The 23801-nt window shown below is 52.2% G+C and overlaps 11 protein-coding genes across 11 annotated transcripts; 7 read left to right on the forward strand and 4 right to left on the reverse strand.

The window, feature by feature from the left end:
- Window positions 1–1813: 1813 nt before the first annotated feature.
- On the forward strand, window positions 1814–4046 carry PpBr36_08367 (uncharacterized protein; the record flags this gene model as incomplete). Its single annotated transcript, XM_029895498.1, has 2 exons — window positions 1814–1957; window positions 2142–4046. The coding sequence occupies 2 exons, from the start codon at window positions 1814–1816 to the stop codon at window positions 4044–4046; spliced, it is 2049 nt and encodes a 682-aa protein (XP_029746954.1).
- Window positions 4047–4411: 365 nt separating this feature from the next.
- On the forward strand, window positions 4412–4771 carry PpBr36_08368 (uncharacterized protein; the record flags this gene model as incomplete). The annotated part of the gene is made up of 2 exons (XM_029895499.1): window positions 4412–4521; window positions 4567–4771. 2 exons carry the CDS (start codon window positions 4412–4414, stop codon window positions 4769–4771), a joined length of 315 nt encoding a protein of 104 aa, XP_029747451.1.
- Window positions 4772–6159: 1388 nt separating this feature from the next.
- Window positions 6160–7874, reverse strand: PpBr36_08369 (uncharacterized protein; the record flags this gene model as incomplete). Its single annotated transcript, XM_029895500.1, has 3 exons — window positions 6160–6185; window positions 6324–7644; window positions 7839–7874. 3 exons carry the CDS (start codon window positions 7872–7874, stop codon window positions 6160–6162), a joined length of 1383 nt encoding a protein of 460 aa, XP_029747450.1.
- A 746-nt stretch (window positions 7875–8620) lies between these two features.
- On the forward strand, window positions 8621–10494 carry PpBr36_08370 (uncharacterized protein; the record flags this gene model as incomplete). The annotated part of the gene is made up of 3 exons (XM_029895501.1): window positions 8621–8966; window positions 9048–9871; window positions 10072–10494. Coding segments are annotated over 3 exons (1593 nt in total), but the record flags the coding sequence as incomplete, so codon positions are not given.
- A 1040-nt stretch (window positions 10495–11534) lies between these two features.
- PpBr36_08371 (uncharacterized protein) lies at window positions 11535–12190 on the forward strand (the record flags this gene model as incomplete). The annotated part of the gene is made up of 2 exons (XM_029895502.1): window positions 11535–11834; window positions 11933–12190. 2 exons carry the CDS (start codon window positions 11535–11537, stop codon window positions 12188–12190), a joined length of 558 nt encoding a protein of 185 aa, XP_029747524.1.
- A 1191-nt stretch (window positions 12191–13381) lies between these two features.
- PpBr36_08372 (uncharacterized protein) lies at window positions 13382–13825 on the forward strand (the record flags this gene model as incomplete). The annotated part of the gene is made up of 2 exons (XM_029895503.1): window positions 13382–13602; window positions 13672–13825. The coding sequence occupies 2 exons, from the start codon at window positions 13382–13384 to the stop codon at window positions 13823–13825; spliced, it is 375 nt and encodes a 124-aa protein (XP_029747525.1).
- An 807-nt stretch (window positions 13826–14632) lies between these two features.
- PpBr36_08373 (uncharacterized protein) lies at window positions 14633–15589 on the reverse strand (the record flags this gene model as incomplete). The annotated part of the gene is made up of 2 exons (XM_029895504.1): window positions 14633–14837; window positions 15189–15589. The coding sequence occupies 2 exons, from the start codon at window positions 15587–15589 to the stop codon at window positions 14633–14635; spliced, it is 606 nt and encodes a 201-aa protein (XP_029747526.1).
- Window positions 14711–16262, forward strand: PpBr36_08374 (uncharacterized protein; the record flags this gene model as incomplete). The annotated part of the gene is made up of 3 exons (XM_029895505.1): window positions 14711–14900; window positions 15001–15020; window positions 15105–16262. 3 exons carry the CDS (start codon window positions 14711–14713, stop codon window positions 16260–16262), a joined length of 1368 nt encoding a protein of 455 aa, XP_029747527.1.
- Window positions 16263–16914: 652 nt separating this feature from the next.
- PpBr36_08375 (uncharacterized protein) lies at window positions 16915–17929 on the reverse strand (the record flags this gene model as incomplete). Its single annotated transcript, XM_029895506.1, has 2 exons — window positions 16915–17385; window positions 17498–17929. The coding sequence occupies 2 exons, from the start codon at window positions 17927–17929 to the stop codon at window positions 16915–16917; spliced, it is 903 nt and encodes a 300-aa protein (XP_029747528.1).
- Window positions 17930–19652: 1723 nt separating this feature from the next.
- PpBr36_08376 (uncharacterized protein) lies at window positions 19653–20891 on the forward strand (the record flags this gene model as incomplete). The annotated part of the gene is made up of 1 exon (XM_029895507.1): window positions 19653–20891. One exon carries the CDS (start codon window positions 19653–19655, stop codon window positions 20889–20891), a length of 1239 nt encoding a protein of 412 aa, XP_029747529.1.
- An 831-nt stretch (window positions 20892–21722) lies between these two features.
- PpBr36_08377 (uncharacterized protein) lies at window positions 21723–23379 on the reverse strand (the record flags this gene model as incomplete). Its single annotated transcript, XM_029895508.1, has 2 exons — window positions 21723–23109; window positions 23192–23379. The coding sequence occupies 2 exons, from the start codon at window positions 23377–23379 to the stop codon at window positions 21723–21725; spliced, it is 1575 nt and encodes a 524-aa protein (XP_029747530.1).
- Window positions 23380–23801: the final 422 nt, after the last annotated feature.

Below are 23801 nucleotides of genomic sequence, written 5' to 3' on the forward strand. Positions count from 1 at the left end.
ATCTTGCAGCAGCATAAATGCCATACCCTCTCTCCTTGTACGAGCCGAGCCACCAAGAAATGTGGCCTTTGGTGCTGATCGTAAAAGCGATGGATGTATCATGAAGCCTGAGGTCCGCCGTCGGTAATGAGGGCGGGCTGCTGGGAACCAACATACCTGAATGTAGCAACCTATTGCGAAATTTGTTGTAGTCTACGCCGTGAGCAGGTTACTTGGCTCCCCTGCACCTTGCCGTTTACGGTTTGCCGGTATTATGGGTGCACCACTGTCTTTTCTCCAATCCCGATGTGCTGGATGAGAAGGTGGATAGGTGACATGGGGGTAGGCAATACAACCTACGGAGTCCATGCCACCCGAAAGCGGAGAAGTCGTGCATTTCTACAAGTGCACCTGTCCCCATATGGAAGCAATGACTGTTACTCCCTTGGAGACATTGGTGTATGGGCCACAGTACAGTATGTTCGGTACGTAATTGGGCCGTCTGATTTTACCGTCAGGGAAAACAGTAAGGCTGAGGAGGTAATTAAAGTCGCCATTATCCTCGTGTCACAGTGATGGCACGTGCAGGATGCGGCTCTTTCTTGTCAACAAACAACAGCGTCGGCAACCTGGCCATGTTGAGTGGCTTTGACCATGTCATGAGGTAGCCAACAGTCCTGAGGGATGCCAGGCAGAAAGAGGAGAGGGAGGAATTGGAGAAGCCCAAATATTGAGGCTCTGCGGCTGTGACTGGCAAGTGGACCCACCTCAGACCAGCAGCCCTCGACAGCGATTGGCCTTTTTACTTTACGGTAGGTAATACCTACCCTTTGAAATTAGCCTTTGCTTGATATGGAAGGCAGGGGCTTGAATGGACCGATAGCCCTGAATACCGTCAAAATTTTAGTCCTAACACCCCCCGCTAAATCAATTAGTCTAGCAACCATGAACCATGTTTTCATAACAACCCAAACACCAGACTCTTCATCAGCTGCCAACATACCTTACCATGAGCAGAGCCGCACGCATCCCACACAAGGCGCTGTGCCTTGCACAATGTTTCGGTCAGCTGAACCGCAGCCCGGCGGTGTGCGGTACACGCTAAGGCAGCCGCCTTTGCCCATGATTCAGCTCCAGTCTAGTGTAGCGCTTCACTCACCCCGCAAACCAGGGGCCGTTTGCTATACAACACACAACCGTTCGTCCCCGTTCCTCGTCCCCAAACCTGCAGTTAGTGTACAACTTGCGGCTCTGCAGCAGCCCAAAAAGTATGCCGAGCCACATTCTCCCCCTCTCATCTATCCGAGGTACATACTCAAGGTACCTCGAGAAGCTACCTACCTGAGACCGGTGACAGGTAATTACTGTACATCATCTGCAGATAACCGATGAAGTGCCTTGCCTCCGTACCTACTTGCTTTGTACCCATGTACCCCTTCGCACTGCTGGTCTGTTTTGCCAATCAAATTGCGCCAAAATTGCGCAAAAACACATTCCCGGTCAACTTGTTTCCTTGACCTTTTTCTTTGTGATTTCCACCTTCCGCCCCCAACTCTCTCCTTTCAGCACCTTCCCTGTGGGTTCCGGGTCGGCAGTAAAGGTAAACCCAAATATAATATACTCCCAGCAGTCCCACTGCAGTTCGAGGCTCCTTGGTCCAACTGTCCTCCATATCAAGAGGCTGTTAATCTTTGCCCATTCTTCGTTTCAAAGCTGAACGCTCACTCATTTCCTTTACCTTTCTCTGAGGTCTTCATAACTTCTTGTCTTCCTTACACACGGCCATGTTCCATTAACTATTTCCATCTGTTTCATTTTCACATTTTTTCTCACCATGTCCATACGTCACCTGGCATGGGAAGTCATCTCCTACATAGCCCACGAGCTTGACGTGGACGACCTTTTTAACTTGTCTCTATCTTGTCGACATTTCCAATGCCTCATTCGTGACAACAACATATGCAAGAGGGTTCTCCAGGTATGCCAAGTCCTCTTGTCCCATCCCGTTATTGAACGGCAAAAAAAAAAAAAACCGCCCACTGCCTTGATCATTACGCTGGACAATCCGCCCATGGTCGGTCCACATGCTTCATTCATACAAGCAACGAGACTTCAGACCGTAATTTCAGACTTCCCACGCTGACGATATTCACGTGGCGTAGTCGGCCGCTCCATCCTCCCCCGAGACTAGGTCAGCTCATGCCAGCAAAGAGTATGCGAGAGCTTTACGGCTGATTTTCAAACGTCGAACTGCAATCTCTTCTGCATCTCCATACCTTGCAGCTGTTGTTGCCGATGCAGAATCGTTTGTATATGCGAATGGGGTTCTCTGCTACATTAGCAAAGGTCTGCTGAGGATACGGGATCTTCATAACTCGTCACCAACTGAAAGTGTCATCGACCTCGGAAAGCTTTTAGATACAGATCAAGACCTTTCCAGGACCATCGGGGGCAAACAAAATTACAGTTTGCACATTCTGCACTATGCCGATGGTTTCGTTTCCTGCCGCTACGTGCCCAAGGACTCTCCCGCCAGCTGGCTTCTCGTCATCAACCCTTCCCAGGGCAGCGTGCTCAGTCATTCACTTGCATCCTCGCGGAAAATCTTTGTGAGGAACAACAACCAGTTTCTCTACTACGGCACTCACTGCCACATTGCTGAGGACGGAAGCAGACGGTGGGCACTCCGAGGCTGCAACCTTCTGAATGGCAAGTGGCATGGCTATTTGACACATCTACCTGAGATGATTGGATCCGAAATTGGCACCAACATCTGCTTTGAAATCATTGACGGCTACTTCTATGCTCTTGCAAACCAGGCTCTCTTCGAAAGGGAGGAAATTCGCTGGACATCCTACTACACATGCGTCCGATTCCCTGTCAACCAAGCCAAGCCCAAAAGCACACAGCTGGGCACCATGAAGGAGATTTGGCGGAAATTTCATTCCGAGGGGCCAATTGACGATCGATGGAACTTCATCAGTCTCGCAAAGGATGAGCGCACTGAGACGTTGGCCATCGTTGAGGGACGCAGGGAATGGAGGGCAGGAGCCAGTGCCAGCCGAACCTACTACACAAGCGAGCTCCAATTTCCTGGCGAGACGGGCAGCGAACCAGCAGCATCGGGACACGCAGTGACGAGTTATGCTGCAGGTTCCTTATCCCCTAACACCGCCTCCTTCTCCTCGACAGACTACTCGTGCAGCCCTGAGGATACGGATGATGATCAAGTACCTACGAGTAGATCCCCACATATGGTGCACCCTGGGGACAACGCTGCTACCCTACCTTTGCTAACTCTGAACAACTCACTCCTGCGGTGCTACCATTCAAGTTGCCAGACGTATTTGGACCTGGTCAGCCATGGCGATTCAGATAAGAGGCAGGGGATAAGACTGAGGGTCGGTTCAAGAAGTCTACGCTCACATTCAGAACTAGGTCCGCCAGTCATATCTACAGAGGAGAACCCTCTCTACCCTGAGCAGCAGATTGAGAGGCTATACAAGTCGGCAGAAATAAAGTTTTGGCCGCCTGCACACTGGACAAACGATAGCCGAAACGGTCGAGATCTCTATGAAATTCTCAACCCACAAACGCACAAAGGAGATTTCACAGGAATGTGGGATGATAGATCTATGTGTTACACAACAGGTGGTCACACTAAGACCATTGTCTTCATCTCGTTCGATCCTTCCATTCGTCTCGCGGGCATCCGTCCATGGTTCCCAGGATCGCAGGCGGATAAACAAGGGATTGACCCGCGCGTTGCTACGGTTGGTGACAATGCAGCTGTGGGACCAGAGAAGCATCTCAACGAATTTCGGCACACCAGTGGACCCAGTTCCCTGCGTGCGCCGCTGAGGATGCCAGAGAACTCCGATGAGGAGCAATCTCGGACCGATGAAACCACCGAATCATCTCTGGTCGGAATAAGTATGCTCAAGGAGACAACATCATCCAAGACACCCCCTCCGACCGACGATGGCGAGTCTAAGAAGCCCAAGTGGACCTGGACCACGCATCCAGTGCATGCTGGCATCCACAAAGGGTTTCATTTCGCGTTATGAGGAACGCCCAGCAGGAGGCCTCCAGACTGCACTTGCGGATATGAAGCAGCACTACAGGCCAGCAACGAGTGATACCTTTGAATATTAGGAAACAGCATATGCGATGCACGCAGCCGGAAAAATGAGCGTCGGATCGCGAGGATATGGGGCCTTCTGTTCCGCCACAGGCAGACTCTAACCCCGCTCTCATATGCGTCTGGTCTCGACCGGTCTCAGCATAAGGATTGGGGGCCATCGATCCGCTTGTAGAAGGTCGAATGTGTTGGCACTGCATGCCTTTACAAGTCGGGCGAGCAGAGAGGACGGAGTGTGGTAGAAGCAGCGGGGTACCCTCAGCCTCACCGGGGGGTTTGAAGCAGAAAACAATGGCAAGATTTTGCAGCAGTTCCAAGTTTGACGAAACTACCCAGAAGGAGTCGACTGGGCTTCTTTCAAGTCTGCCTCAAACTGGGAACGTCCGCTCAAAACCATTCCCGTGAGACGTCCGTCTGGGACGTGTCTGCTCGTGAGACTAACTCAGAAGGATGGGGACACGATGCGTGAAGGCCACGGTCTTGGCTTTAGTGAGATGTGGCAAGGCTTTGGCTCCAAATATTCCCTGGCGATACACAGCCCTGGCCCGAGTGCCCCCGGACTCTGCTGCGCCTCGATTTTGCTGGTTCGCCATATCGAGGGGAAACTCGGGTACCATCTTGTGCATCCGTAAGCTATGGGAGGACGTGTGAGTGGGCATATGTTTCTGAAATAATAACCTGTTGTTATCTTATAATTCAGATTACGTCTCCGTCTAAACACGCACGTCAATCCCTCTGATGTCGAGGCTGACATGCTAATAGTTAATCCAGTTACAGTCGGCGTTAGTGACATTTGGTCAACCACGTGGCCTGACCTGATACGTAAAACATATTTTTCAACCGCCGGTTCTCGTCCAGTACTGACCAAGACAAGAGATATTTCCCTGGCCATCGTGCCAACTTTTGCCGCGTTCCACGAAGTCTAGAAATGCTAACACATCCAGCCTCAAAAAGGATGCCCAAACTCCCAAACACTCGCTTCTCAACCATGCCTTGCCGCGGCTAATTGATTGCATTGCAGCAATATTGGCGGTCCTGACCGCTCGGTTCATGCAGGCTGCATTTTTGGCGAGACGATGGCAGGACGCATACAACCCCCAAGAAAAAGGCCGCGCAGGACCATTTGTCTATTCCTGGAGATTGTGTCATGTGCTCAATAGGCGAGCAGGGCCCAAAAAGGGACACCTAGAGATGGTTTTCTTGTTCTTTTTTTTCTTTTTCTTTTTTTTTTTTTAATTTAGAAAAGAAGGGTTCCCTTGGGCGCCTCATCCGGTCTCAATGTCATCGTGTATACCCTATACCCCCTTGTCGAAANNAAAAAAAAAAAAAAAAAAAAAAAAAAAAAAGGAAAGAAATATACGTGGTCTCCAGCCAGCGCCACAGCAAGATCTGAGAGAGCCCGAGAGGAAACCACCAATATAAACGCCAAAGAATGAGACCAGCATGAAAATGCCCCTCAAAAAATGCATGCAAAAGTCCTAACCGGATTTGTTTTCGCGGTTCAACTCATGTCCTATTCCCAGGGGTTTTGCTGGTGTGGTTTCTCCTTTGAGGTACCGGGGGAGTAGGATGAAGGGGAACGGCAGCATATGGTGCTAACGGTAGAGGGGGCGACGACCACTCAACTTCATACGAACATCAAAGTAGAAAAAAGAAAGTGGGACACGGGGCTGTGTATACAGGACCAGCCAGACACTTTGATTGATTGGTCGCATCGCTTCCCGTGCCGCGCGCGCGATATGTGCCAGCCCTTCCTTGAACCTGACAGAACTCTCTCGCGCGACCAGTCCTTTCCGTCTCTCTTATTGTTATGTACATGGGATCGGATTGTCCTCATGTCCCCAGCTCGTTATAAACGGTTTTTTTTTTAAAAGGGTTATGTAATAGTGAGGAAAGTTGACAGCTGCCGCACCTTGTACAAGTCTGATATTAATGGCTCATCTACTGTATACATGCCACCTTGCCATATTATACCAGGCCAATAATGCTCCAATCCAAATTTCAAAGACCGAGTCTGACCCAAGGAACGTTTGTCTTATCTATGATTGCAATTGGACATAGTTACCTGTGTATTCAAAGTCATGTGTCAGCAGCGCTTCAAAGCTTTTCGCCATGGTTTATATCCCTCCTTCCAACTTTAGGGAGAAAAAAAAAAAAAAGAAAAACTGCACAAGACACAAGGAGGTATTCGAGCTTGACTTACCAGGAAACTGCCCAACTTTGCCATTCAGCCTTCCAGTCCACCATTCGTTTGCATTTTGCGTCCGACTGACAATCTCAATTACATCGCCTGCGCTAAAGCTCAAATCACCCTCCTGCGTGGCCGCGTATTCGTACAGGGCCGTGACGGTCTCCGCAGCCGGTGCTGCACTAAGCCTGCTGGGCTTCGGTTTCGGGGGCGGGGGCTTGGGTTTTGCGGCGGCCGCCGCCGCGAGCGAAGAAGCCCCCGGGCTCAACATTGCCGGGCTGTGCTGAGCAAACGCTGTGCTCTGAACCGCGGGGCTTTTCAGCGGCGGTGACTTGACCCCCGGGGAATAGGGCGGTGGTGGGTTCTCTGCGGCTGCAGGTTGCGCTGGCGAGTGTACAGCCCCGTACTTGGGGGTTGGTGCTAACGAAGGCGAAGGTGCTGCTGTGGAGCTGGATGAAGGCCCGGCTGTAAGGAGACCTTGGGTCTTGGGCGCCTCCAGGGCCGGCTTCGGTTGATATCGGGGTGGGCGCGGCCGGCCGGTGGTCTTAAACTTGACAATAGTGAGCTTCTCGACCTGCTCTTGGATGTCGCCGCGTTTTTCGTGGAAAGCTTCTTCAATATCCCTGGTGAGGTCAAAGTAGCCAATGTCGCAGTGTTGCATCTTTTCGTGTAACGTGTAGAAGATGTTGAGTTGCATGTAGTAGAAAGACTGGAAGAGGGGCTGTATGAATTCGCGCTCGAGCGCAAAGAGCTTTGGAAGCTCATCCTTGAGCAGATCGTTGAAGTAGTTGAAGTCCTGTGTAGACTGTTCAAGCTCGGCCTCGGCCTTGTAGATGTTCTTCTCATCCTTCATTGTTTTCTCCTTTTTGTCTTGCAATTTCTTTAAGGCGGCGCGGTGGCGGTCGTAATCAAGCTGCTTGTGTTCGCGCTTGACAACGGCCTTGCGAATGACCTTGATGACATCTAGAAGCTCGTTGGCCGGCCTGATTACCCTGCTCTCAATCATCTCAAGTTCTGGAGCCAGTGTTTCTTGCAGGTCCTTCACGATTGCCTCGTACTCCTCACAGGCTCGGATGCCCTCGGGCCTGCCCTCAATCTCCATAGTGGAGGGGTCCGACATGCGCCCACTAATAGGGCGGTATATTTCCGTCATGGCTTTGGAGAATGCGATCTGGTGGTTGAGCATGGCGTTAATGGCATCGAAATACCTCTTGGACTCATTGTGAAGCTTTTTGGTCTCGGTTTCGAGCTCTTGGAAGCGACGTTCGGCATCAATGTAGACGGGGTCTTTGGTGTGTTCGCCTATGTTGAACTTGGACTTGAACTGTTGCGGCGCCTGTAGCGAGTGGGTTCAAGAATTTAGTAGCCATTTCGATATTTGTGGCAGGAAAATGTATGTCACGCATGTCATGTATGTTGCAATGAAAGCGTGTCGCAATCTGCGCGAAGCTCTATGCCTGTGTTTTCTCCGAAAATTCCGGATCGCGAGCCCAAAACACCACACAGTATTAAAGTAGTATGGTGACGTACCCGACCTAACGATTTGGTAAACCCTTTGAAACTCATCTTGACGGCTTGCTTCTCGGTGTACCACCCGGTCAAGATATACTCGAGTAAGCGAAAAAAGAAGAAAAAAAAATAATCAAGAGAAGCTGGATGAAGCTTCCCCTTCAGAGAACAGCCTGGGTGAAGAATCGCAGGTGATTATGTGGTGGTGGAGATCAAGGCCAGGTTCGGCGCGCGCAGCTAAGCTGGTGACGATTCTAGGTGGCTGAGCCGCGGAGCCGGCGCACTTGGCTGTGGCGCGCTCCGCTACTTGGTTGTTACCGATCGCTGCTTGTTTGTGCAGCTCAGGTCTGATTTTAAGATGTTTCGTTGTGTTTTGTTGAAGCTCATGCAGCTTAAGATGTTAGGTCTGTAAGTCTACTAGTCAAGTTGAAATTAAACAAAGCAAGAACCTGTCGATAGCTTCACTTGTTTTCCATGATTCGATTGAAGAGGGATGTTACATGTGCTGCCAAAGCTTTGTTGGCGGGGAGGATAACGTCACTCCTGCCCCATGGCTACCACTGCCACCATGGGAGTCAGCCCGGTTCTCCAATCCCGGCTAGTTTCCACTGGACACGTTTGGCCAATCACGGGCAAGCTGAAAAACGGGATAGGACCCACAGTTTTATGAGATTTCGGGAAATGTGATTGCTCGGATTTATGGCCGACTCTTCTCCGAGAGGCGAAATCATTATCAAGAGTAGCTCCACTCCGCATGGCCCGAGCTGCACTTTTTCCTGAGAAAATTCGCAGTTACAACAAGTCATTTGCAAATTCCCATCCTTTCACAGACTGTCCCATATCCAAATGTGACCATGTCAACCATCGCGGCATCAGCATTAAGGCAGGCATCACGCCTAGTATGCCGACCTTCGGCGTCAACTGCCTCGTGGCAGGCTATTCGCAGCGGTGCGAGGGCTTCGGGCGCTGCATCATTACGCAAGTCTGCCCCGGCCAGGACGTACGTGTCGGAGAGCAAGAGAGATAATGCTCAGGTCGCCGAAGCGAACATCGAAACAGCCATTCATCTTGACAAGAAGGACTTTGAAAGGATCGGATTGTCGATGGAATCACAGGGAGGCTCCGACGTCGCCGTGTCGCCCATGGCTGGTATGACGGATATCCGCGATTTTCTTGGCGCTTTGCCACGTCCAGATCTTAGTCCATCAATGCTAACATCTTTTCTCACAGAGATATTGAAAGGCGCTGCTGTCATGGAAGAAGGACAACGGCCAATATATCTCGACATGCAGGCTACCACCCCAGTTGACCCGCGTGTTCTGGACGCCATGTTGCCTCTCTACGTTGGCGTGTACGGCAACCCGCACTCTCGAACACACGCTTACGGATGGGAGAGTGAGAAGGCTGTTGAGGACGCCAGAGCTCACGTTGCTTCTCTGATCGGCGCCGACCCAAAGGAGATTATCTTCACCAGCGGTGCGACTGAGAGCAACAACATGAGCATCAAAGGTGTGGCGAGGTTTTTTGGCCGATCCGGCAAGAAGAAGCACATCATCACGTCACAGACAGAGCACAAGTGCGTGCTCGACAGCTGTAGGCATCTTCAGGATGAGGGCTTCGAGGTCACGTACCTGCCTGTCCAGAACAGTGGACTGGTTGACCTGAAGGAGCTTGAAGCTGCCATGCGTCCTGATACGGCTCTCGTCAGCATAATGACGGTCAACAACGAGATAGGTGTGATCCAGCCAGTGGAGCAGATTGGCAAGATGTGCAGGGAGAGGAAGATTTTCTTCCACACAGATGCCGCGCAAGCTGTGGGCAAGATCCCTATGGACGTCAACGCAATGAACATTGACTTGATGTCCATTTCTGGGCACAAGATTTACGGCCCCAAGGGTATCGGCGCATGCTATGTTCGTCGACGCCCGAGGGTCAGACTTGACCCCATTATCAGTGGTGGCGGCCAAGAGCGAGGACTCAGGAGCGGCACGCTAGCGCCTCCCTTGATTGTTGGCTTTGGCGAGGCCTGCCGTATCGCCAAGCAGGAGATTGAAGTAAGTTGTTATATGCTCTCTTTAATGTTCCTATCGCGTATGATGATATGCTTTTTTAGACATGCATGGCTTTCTGAATGCCGTGACACGCACAATTTGTTGAGATATAGCACTTTCCTGACTCGTCGCCAATGACATCTTTCCGTAAACCACCCGATTGTATACTGCTACAAAGTACGCTAACAAACCTGGGTCCTTAGTACGATTCGAAGCGAATCAAGTACCTCTCTGACAGGCTACTCAAGGGACTTTTGTCCATGGAGCATACCAGCCAGAATGGACACCCGGATCACTTTTACCCGGGCTGCGTCAACGTCTCATTCGCCTATGTTGAGGGCGAGTCTCTGCTAATGGCACTCAAGGATATTGCCTTGTCTTCTGGCAGTGCCTGCACTTCGGCGTCCCTCGAACCCAGCTATGTCTTGCGAGCTCTGGGTAACAGCGACGAGAGTGCTCATTCGAGCATCCGGTTTGGTATTGGCCGCTTCACCACTGAGCGGGAGATCGACTACGTTCTCAAGGCTGTACAGGAGCGTGTGTCGTTCCTCAGGGAGCTCAGTCCTTTGTGGGAGCTTGTGCAAGAGGGAGTGGATCTGAACACCATTCAATGGAGCCAGCACTAAATCAACGCTGGCCGTTTTGATTGGTTCTTTTGTTTCAGGCGTCATTTCCTGCTCGGCGTTGGCTTGTGTTTTGGGGGTTGAAACAAACGGCACTTGGGTGCCTTGACGGGGTCGGATTTTTTGAGTCTTGTTTCACTTTCACATGTATAACTACCTGATGGATGGATTGTACGAGAAGATACCACCGGCTTGAGTCTCAAAGGAGGCATGTTGAGCAAAGATGTAAACACAATACTGATTTTTAATTCTTCACTCAATCACGACGCACGGTGGAAGAATGTGCTTCAATCCTGATATCCGTCTGGTCAAGGTTTTGTAGCTGATGTTGCCATCTACGGCAACCAGAGTCTTGGCATCATTAATTTGCCGCAAGCCAGGTCATTTCACAGACTGGCAAATCTTGACATTTGAGCTAATATACAGGCAGACACACTTGCTAACCGTCGCCTACGCGGAATGCTCCATCTCAATCCTTATTACGTTGCGTCTTAGTGTCTCAAGTCCGCGTGATGGGCTGGAAACAAATCGTGTCCGTGGTCTGACATCATAGCTGGGGTTGGTTAATGACATCATAAGCGAGATCAAAGGAGCTACTGACCAACGCCCGAACTGCATCAACCCACCGGCCTGGAACAAAACTACAAGGGACTTGGTAGGTAAGGTACCACCTTAGTTTACCTATCAATACTGGGCAAGCCGAACTGGCAAGGGTCTTGGACGCCTCGTAGCAAGTGCCAGGAAGGCGGTACTAGACTAGACTGGACTAGTTAGTAGCTGCAGTATCACGCAATTGCCGCCTGGCTGGTAGGGTGTGGGGTCCAGTAAACAAGAAAGTGCCTCCTTTGATGGTTGCCTCTACTTTTATATAAACCAAGACCAGCCCTCGCCCTTCATTGCTCGATGCTCTTGAGTTTTTCCTCATCATCTTCCACAGCCTTCACGAACTCACACGAAACTGAACAACCCAGAACCTCCATCCTAAAGGATACAAATCGACTCTCACTTTCCCTTCACCCAACCAACCAAAAACAACAATCACAATGTCGAACCCTACCAACGACAACACCTCCACCCTCAAGTCAGTTTATGACTCCGTCACTGGTACGGCTCAGTCCATGCTGGGAAGCCTTACCGGCTCGACGGGCGACCAGGTCCAGGGCGACGCCAAGCAGGACAAGGCCAAGGCTGAGCACGACGCCTCGCATGCCACCGTCAAGGGCCCTGGTTTCACGGCCAGCAGCGCTGGTGTTTCAAAGGATGACCCCGACCGTTTTTCGGGATCCATGAACCAGACGATCGGCTCTGCAAAGGAGACTCTGGGCGGTATTGTCGGATCTGAGGTGAGATTGTGTTTTGTCCTCGTTCACTGGTTTAAAGTGAATATTTTTGCATGATAGAAAACGAATGTACTGACTTGGACTTTTTTCCACCCCACAAGTCTCTCAAGGCATCTGGTCGTGAGCAGAACCGTAGTGGTCAGGAGCAGGAGGCCAAGGGCCAACTGAGTGATCTCGGCGCCGGTGTGTCGGACCGCGTCACGGGCACCCTTGGATCCGCGGCCGCCGGTCTCATGGGCGACGAGGCCAAGCAGAACGAGTACCAGGCCCAGCACGACTCGGGCAAGACGGCACAGCGCGGCGTCGAGCACGACCTTCAGAAGAAGGCCGATGCTGAGACCAAGGCTGCGCAGAAGTAGATGGCCTGTTTTGTGTTTTCTTGGTCTGCTTGCTGACCAGAGGGCTTGGCAGAGGAGGTTGCAAAAAGAGCATGGAGAGTTTGCATTTTGATACCCCACGCTGGGACTAGAACTTGGTCTACTTTATGAAGATTCGGCTGGTCTCGGTATTGATCACGGGAGAGCTTGGTTGACAGATCTCCATGTTCCCCTTTCATTAGCTTTAATATCCAAATATGAATGAATTATTTGATTTGCCCAGATATAGCAACATGGTCTTTTGTGATTTTCTTGCCGGCGGTGTCCTCTGGTTCAAAATGTCAGCAAGACATGTCTCCTGACCGAAATGCACATGGAAAATAACAAATTTAGCGAAGCTGCTGTAAGGGTCTTGTTTTGACTTAAGTTTGACTACTGTAATGCATTTTCCCTCTCTGTATAAGTGAACCTTTGCACCATAAATTCAGCACTCTCTTCAAACCACGATACGGCTTTAGTTACCCATTTTCTTCAATTTCCGAAAGGAAGAGTCGACGAATTGCTGATTTGAACACAGCTATCTCAAGTCCTGTAAGTTGGCTTGAGTAACACGATACCTGCTTATTAAATGGAAATACCTCTGATTGTTATCTGGCGGCTCAGCATTATCGGGAAAATGGGGACCAGGAATGAGGGAATCTCCAGACATGCTGCAAGTATGCAGAAAAGTGCTCGAAATGATATATCCCGTAACAGTATTCAAAGGAGACTGTCGACATGCATGTCCCAATATTTAAATTCTAACCAAAGGTCAGGAGGCGATGGAATTCCCATGCAAATTAGACCATATGCCCCAAGCCATCGCCGCCCTTGATGACCTGGACGCAATATATTCCTGATTTCAGCGCGCTGCCGCTGGGGTGGCGTTTGGGGACCCCTCCGTTTTAGTTGTTTGTTGCGCCTGCCTTTTCATTCATTGGGTACAAATATCCCATCCACCACGTAGTCTTGCGATTCTGAACTTGAACTGACGATACGCATCAGTTTACGAACTTTTGGCCCTCTCTTTTCACCGTCGTGGCCCGCTCCCGAGCAAACGAATTCGCTGACCAACTCGTGTTCTGCTCGCATCGCGACTTGAGTGACATATTATTAATTTATTTTTCTTATTAAGAAATGTTCTCCTCGACACGTCAATATTACGAAGTATTCTGAGTGAAATTCCGCCTCGCCATGGCTGACCCCGACCTGCCCCAGCCGAGATACCACCACATCGTCTTTGTCCAAACCGACGAGGAGGACGGGTCCGGGGTCAAATTCCACGTCGTCGGCGACATCACCAGCTTCGGCGGCATGAAGTACGAGTCGATCGAGTTCGGCAACCCGCTCGACGACCCAGCCTACCACGGCAGAGACCTGCTCGGCCGCACCGTCGCCGATGGTTTCCGCCGCCGGTGGGACTAGGTGCTCGCGCGCCTGCCCACGCCGCCAAAGCAAAAGGAGTACAACTTGGCCACGGGCAGGACGGAGCTGGTCAAAATGTGGAAGCCGCTCGCGTTTTATGCGCCCGGCGAGGAGCGCCGGCCGCCCTGGAAGTGCACGGAGTGGACCATGGATCATGCCATTCCGGCCCTGTGGAAGCATGGCCTGATCGTGGACGCAAAAATGCGGGAATAGAAAAGAGTTTTTCTTTCCATTGTTAGTCACTTGGTTTTTTTTTTTCTTTTTCTTTTCTTTTCTTTTCTTTTTCCTCAGTCTCTGGCGGCCAGACGGTATAGGGCACACCGTGTGGTTTTATCGCAGAAATCTGGTCTAGCCTAGAGTTTTGAGGGATTCACCTTCTCCGGAAGGAAGGGAGGCAGGCCCGCGGATGGAAATAGCAGCACCGAATACATGCCGCCGACTACCACCCCACAACTTTACTGGCCCCTGCTACAACCTGCATGTCAGCAACAAGGGTCGTGCGCTAGTGACAGGGGAGCGGCTCTTGGGTCTTGGTCTCTCTCTCATTTTGCTGTCTACATATCACGAGAGCTGTCTTGCTCAATTTCATGGCATTTTCAACGGCCTTTGATTTCCCAGGTGATTTCTCGCTCCTTGCCTGCGGACCGGATGAATCGACCGCCGTCGTGTTTTGGCAACTTGGTCGCATCAGGGTCTGACAATTACTGCTGTAATGGTGGTTTGGTGCTGCATGGTATCTCCTGTGGTATGGTGTGTGGGTGATTATTGCCTCGCACCCTCCTTGCAGATCCATCCATGGGAACTCCTATGCAACTAGCTGCTGTTTGCAGCCTTGCCCGCTCCTTTCAGTTTCAATGGGCGTATGTACCACTATGCTCCTCGTTTCCGCTTGTTTTCCTTTTAAATCTGGTGCCTCGCAGTTCTGTGCTACGTGCCGTTTTCTTGCTGCGCTTGATGGCTCATATTTGCCAGCGGAATTTCAGTACAAACCCCCGCGCTGTCATGATGCTCCGATGATTTTTATCCTAGATTCTTTCGCGCGATCTGATCTGTTTCTCTCGATTGGGTGCCTCGGCACTGCACCGTCGCAATCTTGCCATGCGCCTCATCGCCCATGCAATCGTGCTGGCCCTGCTGGTGGTGCCGCTTCTCTGCAGCGTTGTCCAGGCGCGGGACGGTCTCCAGGACATGGAAGTCGATGATGGCTTTGCGCCGCAGTGGTATCCTATAGATGCAATCTACAAGCGCCAGAGTAATGTACCCAATTGCGGTCGAACGTCGCACTCGTGTAAGCAAACAGTATCTGGTAGTTGGGCAAGAGTCAATATTGCGGGCAAATTCGCATCGATTTGCAAAGCTGACATATGCATCTCCTTTTATCCATATAGGCCTGGACGTGAATGGTACCGTTTGTTGCGCAAATCACCAATACTGTATCGTAAACCGACTGGGAACCACAAGATGTTGCCCACTGGGAAACTCGTGTCGACAGGAAACCAGTTGCGCCTTCGATACCTATGAGTGCAACGCCACGACGACAAGGACGACGGGCACGATCACTTCAACGTCTACATACTCGGCGTGCTGTCCAAGAGGATGCTCTACCAGCTCCTTCCGATGCCCACAGGAGATGGGTAACGGCTGCTGCGCATATGGTGAAGTTTGCGCAACATCGGCCTGCCTAAAGTTCCCGACTGCTGTGCCCAACGGCTTCCTCCCGCAGGCCACAACCGAATGCTCCAGCAACCAAGTCTCATGTCCCAGCTCCTTCGGAGGCGGCTGCTGCGAGCGCGGGCGGACATGCACCGTCGTCGACAGCAGCGCCTTGTGCGGCGTTGCCCCGCCGAATACCACTCCGACGAACGCGCCGAGACCGTCCCCCGAGCCTGCCGAGGGTGGAGGGGGCATGAGCACGGCGGTCAGGGCGGGGATAGCAGCCGGGGTCGTGATCGGAGCCGCCGTAGTGATCGGCGTCATCACTTGGATGTGCCTCCGCAAGCGTAGGCGTGGGACCACCGTCACGCAAACCATGAGCCAGACCGCCACCAGCCGGCGCTCAGGGCGCAACTCGATCCCGCTCATGGTCGGCGGCGGCGGCCACGGGCAGCACAGCATCACCGGCGCCGGGAGCGACCGCGGCGCCATGTCGGTCTCGGCGTCCGAGGGCGGCGGTCGGGGCGTCGGGTCGACGGCTGACTACTTTGGCCCGGACGCCGTCGTCGGGCCGTACACGGACACAGACGTCGGCAGCCTCCAGACGCGACGGACCACGCCGGGTCTCGACAGAGGGGTTCCGCTCGACCCCATGAGCCCCAGCCACATCGTCGCGCCGGTCGAGCTAGATCCAGACAGCAACCGCAGTAGAGCCCTGAGCGCCAGCAACCTGTCGGCCATGTCCCCCGGGTCGAGACAGTCGTACCTGGACGCGAGGAGCCAGCTGCACCTCACGACGCCTCCCATAGCCGAGTCTACTGAAGGCAGGTATGAGCTGTACGGCTCTACGCATGGGCCTGCCCAGCTTGGGCCCGATGGACCTCAGCAAGAGACGCCGTACGAAGCCTACCTGACGCCACTGGAAACCCCGGGCAACTACATGGGACAGGACCCGCTTGGGCATCAACAAGGAGGTCAGAGACGAGACAAGGGTTGAACAACCGTTCCAAGGAGATGTTATGTGATATTTTGGGGTATCTATCATCCCCCTGACTAATTTGGTAGGCGTGGTTCCTTCTATCTAATTAACACGGATTTAATTTCAATGCCCCGCCGCCTATCCAGCTCTACAAAAACAAAACCCCCAATGTTGGACAGGCAAAACTTGTCAAGAGATGATAAAACACTTAAAGCGCATGCGAAAACCAACAAAAAGAAAATGCAAAAAAAAAAAAAAAAAGACTTTGGGCAAAAATACGACCAGGCTCAATCCCAAGGTTCTGGAAAAAAAATCCCAGGAGAGCAAGATCGTGACGCGTAGAAAAATGACAACATGTAAACTGATCCCCATGGTTAAAAAAAAAAACAACTCCAAGTAGTGAGGATGAGACCGGTTTTTTTGAAATCACAACTCCGACCCGAAAATGATATTAATGCAGATGAAAAAAAAAGCCAATTGAAGATATGAGAATTCCAGAGGTTGTGGTGCTTGTTGCATGGATAGCAAATGGTTGTGGTTTGATGAAGGTGTTGGGCAAGGCTGGTCTGTCTACCCAGCCCGACTCGGAAGCCGGCAGTTATTCGAGTGGTCGGTGGGAGGAGCTGCTGCCCGTGTTTGATTTGTCGCTTCGCGTGATAGCCCGCCGCGTTTAGCAAATAACGCCAAACGGCGTACAGCTCCGCAGGTCCCTGACCAGGTCCCCGACGTTGCTAAGGTGGCGCGCCAGCAGTGCCTGCTTCTCCTCGGTCGAAAGGATTGCGCCGCTGCCGCTGTCGGCGCGGCTCCTCCTCTCGGGCGTGCCGTCTCCGCTAAAAGCCTTGGCCAGCTTGCTAGGACTGCGCTGCAGCAGGGCGGGCACGGACGGACGCTCGCGGAGCTCGGCGCGCGGGATCGACGCCGTCTCGGGCATGAGGTAAAAGTAGAGAAACTCCATGAGCTTGACCTTGAGGTCTCGGCTGGTGGCGCGGGATTTGAACAGGGACGTGACGGTGAGGAGGCCGTCGAGGCGCTCAAAGGTGCGAGTGTTCTGGGGCGTGTCGATCAGGGCCGTGACGAGGACGAGGACGGCGGCTTTTTGGATGGCGGGGCAGTTGCAAGGCTCTAGGAGATCGAGCAGCAGCTAGAGAAAAAAAAGGGCATGTTAAACGACCGGTCTCGGTGTATACGTTCATGTGTCTGCATGGGTAGACAAGGAAAAAAAAGAAGAAAAAAAAAAAGATTCCCGAACTCACATTCATACTCGGATCCCGCATGAAAAGGATCTTGCTGGGTGGGTGCAACAACAGGAGGCCCTGCATGAGCTCCAGTGCGCTGACAATGAGCATATCATTCTCGCCCTCAGCACCCCGTGAAAGTAGGTTGTTCACAGTGTCGATCAGCCTAGAGATGATGTTCCACTCAAAGCTATCCTGTAGACGAAAGAATGCGCGGAAGGCTGGGTCCTCAGCCAGCTCCGCAAGTGTCCTCCGAGGTGCAGGCTGGTCTGGAGAGCCCGAAGACTGATGTGGTGCCGGGTTTGTGGTGAAAACATCTGTCTCTTTGGTGGCCGACGGGGCAAGACATATCGGTGCGAGAAGACCTTCGACTTGTCTCAGTCCTCTCCTGACCTTGGTGCCGTCGTATGACACCAAGTTATCAAAGGCGTGATTTAATAGTTTGTCCATCGCGAATGTGTCTAAGCTCTTGGAGAGATAAGAGGGGAAAAAAGAGAATCCAAGGACGATGAGACGCCCTATATGCCGTTGCGCTGACGGTGGATGGAAATTGAGTAAAAAGGGTTCAAGCTACCGGCATCGCCAGGAGAGACGTCTCGCAGTGTCTTGTTGATCTGGTAACGTTGACGGGCCGAAAAAAAAAAATAACAACGAAACAAAGAAACAAAGAAAAGAAAAAGAAAAAAAAGTCGACTGTAGGAAATGGCGCGAGGCGTTGTGGATTCGGGCTTTCTTTGTTTACTGCAAATCAAGATTCGGCCGGTCGAAAATGAGCGATGGGATACCAATTAAATACAACTGAAATAAGAAAAGAAAAATGTACAAGGCCAGAGTCAGGCAAGAAACGAAGTAGATGATCACCAGGTGAAAACACACAAAAGAGAGAGGGACGGGAACGTATCCGTGGGCTTAGGGTGGTGTTTGAATGATTTCATGGCATTGCCAATGCGCTGCTGCTGTTTGGGGCAATGTTTGGTTTACGAAAATCGATCAACGCCATGGCAACCGGCTTCTAGATGTAAAGATCCCAAAAGGGTTAGGGGTCAAACACAGTAAAAGCAGATTGGAGCAAGGGTCCAAACATCTACCCCGGTTTGCCAAAGTGCGGGGTTTTGTTCGTTGGTTGTTTGTTACGGCTTTTTGGGCAGGGCCGATTCAATGAACCAAACCAAAACCAAAACACACGGGACCTTGGACTGATTCGTGCATCTTCTTCTCCCCCTCCTCTGCTACAGAAACTTTGCCCACATGCGGAGACTGATATCAGATAGATCTGGGCATATGTCCCCCTGATTATTCCAATTTAATTTGAGTTGCTTGCTGACCGAAAAAAAGTTTACAAGGCCTGGCCAGGCCCATCCATTTTGTGGTATGTACTGTACAGCAGTTAGTCTACACTAGGCCGAGTCCGTGTCTGAAATCCCCGTTTGACTGTACGACTCCCTACATTCATAAAAGCGCTGTAACTGGGATCTTTGAGCACAAGTGGTCTATTCGGTGTCTAGTGTTCGTATAGTATTATGGATCGCGTCGTAATCGCTTTTCGAGGTCGGGTCTTGACACTGATAGCATGGGCTCAACGGCCCAGCGAGAGCAGCCTCTTTGTCGATTCTGCCAGACTCAGGGTACCAGTACAACGTACAGCGGGCCGAGTCAGGGAAACCCCCGCCCTTTGGCCCTACAAACAAATCCCCGCCATGAACTCGGTTGGTGCCACTGTCTAGAGCGAATCGCCATCTTGTCGCTCGTAATCCCCTCCTTGACCATGCATCCTTTTGTGCATACGTCACAGTCGAGTGTCATCAGGCAATCAGCCCGTTATGGTTGTCGATGCCGAGGGATCGTGTATTTAATACCAGGCGACAGCCATCAACAGCCAAGCCAGGATTAGGTTATTGACAGTCTCAGTCTCAGTTCTTGTGTGCTTTGTCGGCCTTGTGTATCATGGGTAGATGTTTGACATGTGTTAATTCTCCACTCAGAAAAACCGCGTTTTGGAACATTTGACGATTCATCAACCTGGCGCCGTACACCAAAGCAACTTGCTGCAATAGCTAATAGCTGCTCCGCCAAACAAAAAAAGAACACTATAGTGCCCTTTTCAGCAGGGCTGAAAAAACGGGACTTTCGGCAAGAAAAAGAAAAAAACGCTTATGACATAATACCGCCAACCATGCTTTCCTCAGTCTCAGCCAACACCTTCCTCCAGTCACCAAACGCGATCCCTCCCCGAACATCCTCCAGCGGCATCCATTCGAACCACGTTGCTACTTCAAAATCGGCCCTTAGGCCTGTCCCCGAAGGCGACTGGATATCTCAGAGATTGAAGCAGCAACAGGCCAGCATATCAAGAGCCACCGCCGGCGCGCCCTCGACAACCCGGCGTACGCGCAAAGCCACCTCAGACACCACGCCCGACGACGCATATCCTCACATGCTCAACCACCAGACACAAGCGCCGACGCGCTTCGACGCGAACCGCTTCGCCACAGAAGATTTCAACTTCACGACGACCAAGAGAACCTGGTCCGAAGACAAGGAGAAGGTGATATGCGGGCCCTTTGACTACCTGCTCGGCCAGCCCGGCAAGGACTTTAGGACCCAGATCATCACCGCCTTCAACGCCTGGCTCGAGGTGCCGCCCGAGAGCCTCGAGGTCATCACACACATCGTGGGGATGCTGCACACGGCGTCGCTGCTGGTCGACGACGTCGAGGACAACTCGTCCCTGCGGAGAGGTCTGCCCGTCGCCCACAGCATATTTGGCGTGCCGCAGACCATCAACAGCGCAAACTACATCTACTTTGCCGCGCTGCAGGAGCTCAAGAAGCTACGCAACCCAGAGGCCGTCAGCATCTTTGCCGAGGAACTCATTCACCTGCACCGGGGCCAGGGTATGGACCTGTTTTGGCGTGACACTCTCACGTGTCCTACCGAGGATGACTACCTCGAGATGGTCGGCAACAAGACGGGTGGGCTGTTTCGCTTGGGCATAAAGCTCATGCAGGCCGAATCAGCGTCGCCCACCGACTGCATCCCGCTTGCGAACCTTATTGGCCTCATCTTCCAGATCCGGGACGACTACCAAAACCTCTTCTCGCGCGAGTACAGCGACAACAAGGGCATGTGCGAGGACCTGACCGAGGGCAAGTTCTCGTTTCCCGTCATCCACAGCATCCGCTCCAACCCGGCCAACTTGCAGCTGCTCAACATACTCAAGCAAAAGACCACCGACGAAGGCGTCAAGAACTACGCCGTCTCGTACATGGAGAAGACGGGCAGCTTCGAGTATACCAAGAAGGTGCTGGCGGTATTAATCGAGCGCGCCCGCAAGGTAACGGAAGAATTGGACGCAGGGAGGGGGAAGTGCAGCGGCATACACAAGCTCTTGGACAAGATGGTTGTCGAGTGAAATGGGTGGTGCTACCTGGTGATCTTGGTGACTTTAGCGGGTTTATATGCTACCGCGCGCATGTAAGAGAATAATAAGAAAAGAGAAAAAAAAAAAGAACAAAAAAACCAGGTAAAAACTTCCGGTCTAGAAAATCTGCTCGGATTTTTCGGGGTTTGTTTGCTCGTTTCGAGAGCATATCGTAAATACCAAGGCGGCTGGAGCCCGTCAAGGCGATGTTTTGTTGATGTAACGCTTTCTTTTACCGTATTCTACTTGGGTCGGCATGGGGTTTTTTCGTCACGAATTTATACCCAATACAAGTTCGTATTTTGGGCTGACGTTCTGTATTTTTTTTTTTTTTTTTTTTTTTTTTTTTGTTGTCGGTTGCCGCACAAGTAAGAATAGCATGTGTCGTCAGGCAGGTTCTCGGTCCGTCATGTTTGGAGGATGTAGGCTTCAGTTTGACCACAATGGCACATTCAGGCTTGTGATACAGCACCCCTTTTTTTTTCCCCCGGTCATTCGCGGCGAGAATCACTTGAGACGAACAGGGCTCTGATAGGACCTAGTTCTCCACGTGTTTAGCTGATATACAACGGCAGCCATACCCGTGGTTACAACTGAGCTCATGTGCATGTGTAGATTTTGGCCTTTGGGAACAGTCCCGGAAAATGACGACATTGAGCCGATGAATGCAGCCCTCCGCATTTGAAATTTAACAACCAAACTACAAGTAACACGTCAGGTCCAGCAAGAGCCTACGCAGTAGATGTCGCCCTAATTCCTAACACACTTATATAAACCATACATTGATTACTCTTAAGCCAACATCATCATCATCATTCATAATCACGTAGTACCGGTAAACTTCTTCCTCTTCACCAACCTTGTCCACCTGCGACGCCTCCATTCGCCACGTTTGCCTACACCTTCAAATCCCTCCTCCCAGCTCACGGTGGACGGCGTCATGGTCCTGGTGTGGCCTTTTCCCTTGCGGGCCACGTCCGATGTGTAAAGTGGCTGCTCTACGACCCCAGTGACACCTTCGTTCTCATTGTACATGTCATATACCCACCTCTCACCCTCCGTCTCGACCTCGACCCCGGTGATGATTCCCTCCTCGACCCACTCCCTACTAAAGAGATCCAGTGCCCACTTCTTCTCGCTCCACTCCCAACCCTCCGGCGGCAGGACGTCCTCAAAGTAACGTGCGCCCTGTGGTGGACTTCCTCCGCCGAGACGAGCCGGCGACATTGGGTCGTAGGGCGTCGGGCTGAACTTCCAGGGCTCCCACTCGTCCGCGTCCCCGGAGCTGCGGCGCTGCAGCTCAAAGATCTCCACCTCCCTGGTCTCGGGTGCCTGGTCGAGTATGATGTCGGCTTCGACGAAGCGCTCGAGCAGCGTCTTGGCGCGCTTCATCTCCGTCTTGGGCCGGTCGCGGGAGGCGTAGGCGGCGGCGCGTCGGTGGACGGCCGGGTGACCCGAGATGAGGGCCGCCCAGCCGCCCACGAGCAGCATCAGACGCCAAGGCAGAAGGTGGGCGGCAATGGACATGACGGCCGAGGCGAAGAACAGAGCCACAAAGAGGGCGGACGAGCGGGCCTCGTCGCTAAAGTTGGTGGCGGGCACGAGAGTCTCCACGATGGCGTCGTGAGCGGTGACGAAGTCGGCCATTGTGTTTTGCAGATGGCCAAGGTTTCGGAAAAAGTCACGAGACAGCTCCTTGACGGGCTTGACGGTGCGGGCGGGCGCAACGGGCGGCCCACGTGGACTGTACGTGGTGTGCTGGTATGAAGAGTAGCTCCTGGCGCGGGCCGCATCCTCGGCATGGACACTGGCGGCGTTGGCGCCGGTGCCGCTGACGCCACCGCCCGATGCCAGACCTGGAGCGGAACCTGCCGAGGGTGGGTCTGGGTGGCGGGCGATGAAGCTTGGGACGAGGACTGCGATAAGGAGAAGCACCATTGGCAGGACGGAAAGGAGGTAAGGGTCTAGGCAAACGAGCGTGTATACCGCCAGGAAGGAAAGCGTGCGAGTTGGGTGGCGCCACGTGACAAGACGCTCTAGTCGGATTTGGCCTTTGAAAACGACGCCGATGCGAGTGTTGAAGCGGCGGAAGTTGTAAGACATGGTTGGCAGGCTAAACGCCGGCCTTGAATATGGCGAGCCATCTCCGGTCAGACTCAGACCTCCGCCAGCGGAGTCCAGGTCACTCGGAATGATCTGCTGGAGTAATCTGTAGGCCAATTCAGTATCAGCACCTGGGGAAGAATAGCTGATCGAATCGCTGGATCTCTGGCTCATCGGCATCGGCGTACCTCTCCAGGAGCTTATCCTGCATATCTGCACCGCCCTTCAAAAAATTGCGGAGGCTCCTCCGTTTCTTGTCTTTATTCGGGCTGCCATCGCCCGCGTCCAACACCTCATCGTCCCGATAGTCGGTTGCACTTGTCGCAGGGGTGCTGGCGTTGGTGTGAGTAAGAACATCTGAGGATAATTCGTCCATCTCGGATACCTTTTTGATTCAAGAGGTGATCCTGACCGGCCATCCAGGGTTGATGTTTTAGAAGATGAGCACCCTGTCAACCCAACTGTCGAATGAACTGAATAAGATTCCGGTTTCACAAAACGCCTAGAAAGGTGACTATACTTAGAATTATGAGTGATTCTTTTGCCGATACGAATTTACGATTTTTTTTTCTTTTCTGGGCGGGTTGCTGGTTGGGGAAACAGTTCCGAGGTTGGGGCGATCAGTTGGTCCGGTTTGACGTGCAAAGCGCTTTCTCTGATGACGTTGCCACGTTCGTCACATGCTATTCTAGGTAGAGGCTTCCCGATTAGTCTACAGTAGCTGTTGTCACAAAATCCCATCCACAGTTGGCCAACAGTCGCCAGCTAAATCATGCGAAACTGAATAGAGAACANNAA

Source organism: Pyricularia pennisetigena, chromosome 5 (genome assembly GCF_004337985.1).
Source record: "Pyricularia pennisetigena strain Br36 chromosome 5, whole genome shotgun sequence".
Classification (NCBI taxonomy): domain Eukaryota; kingdom Fungi; phylum Ascomycota; class Sordariomycetes; order Magnaporthales; family Pyriculariaceae; genus Pyricularia; species Pyricularia pennisetigena.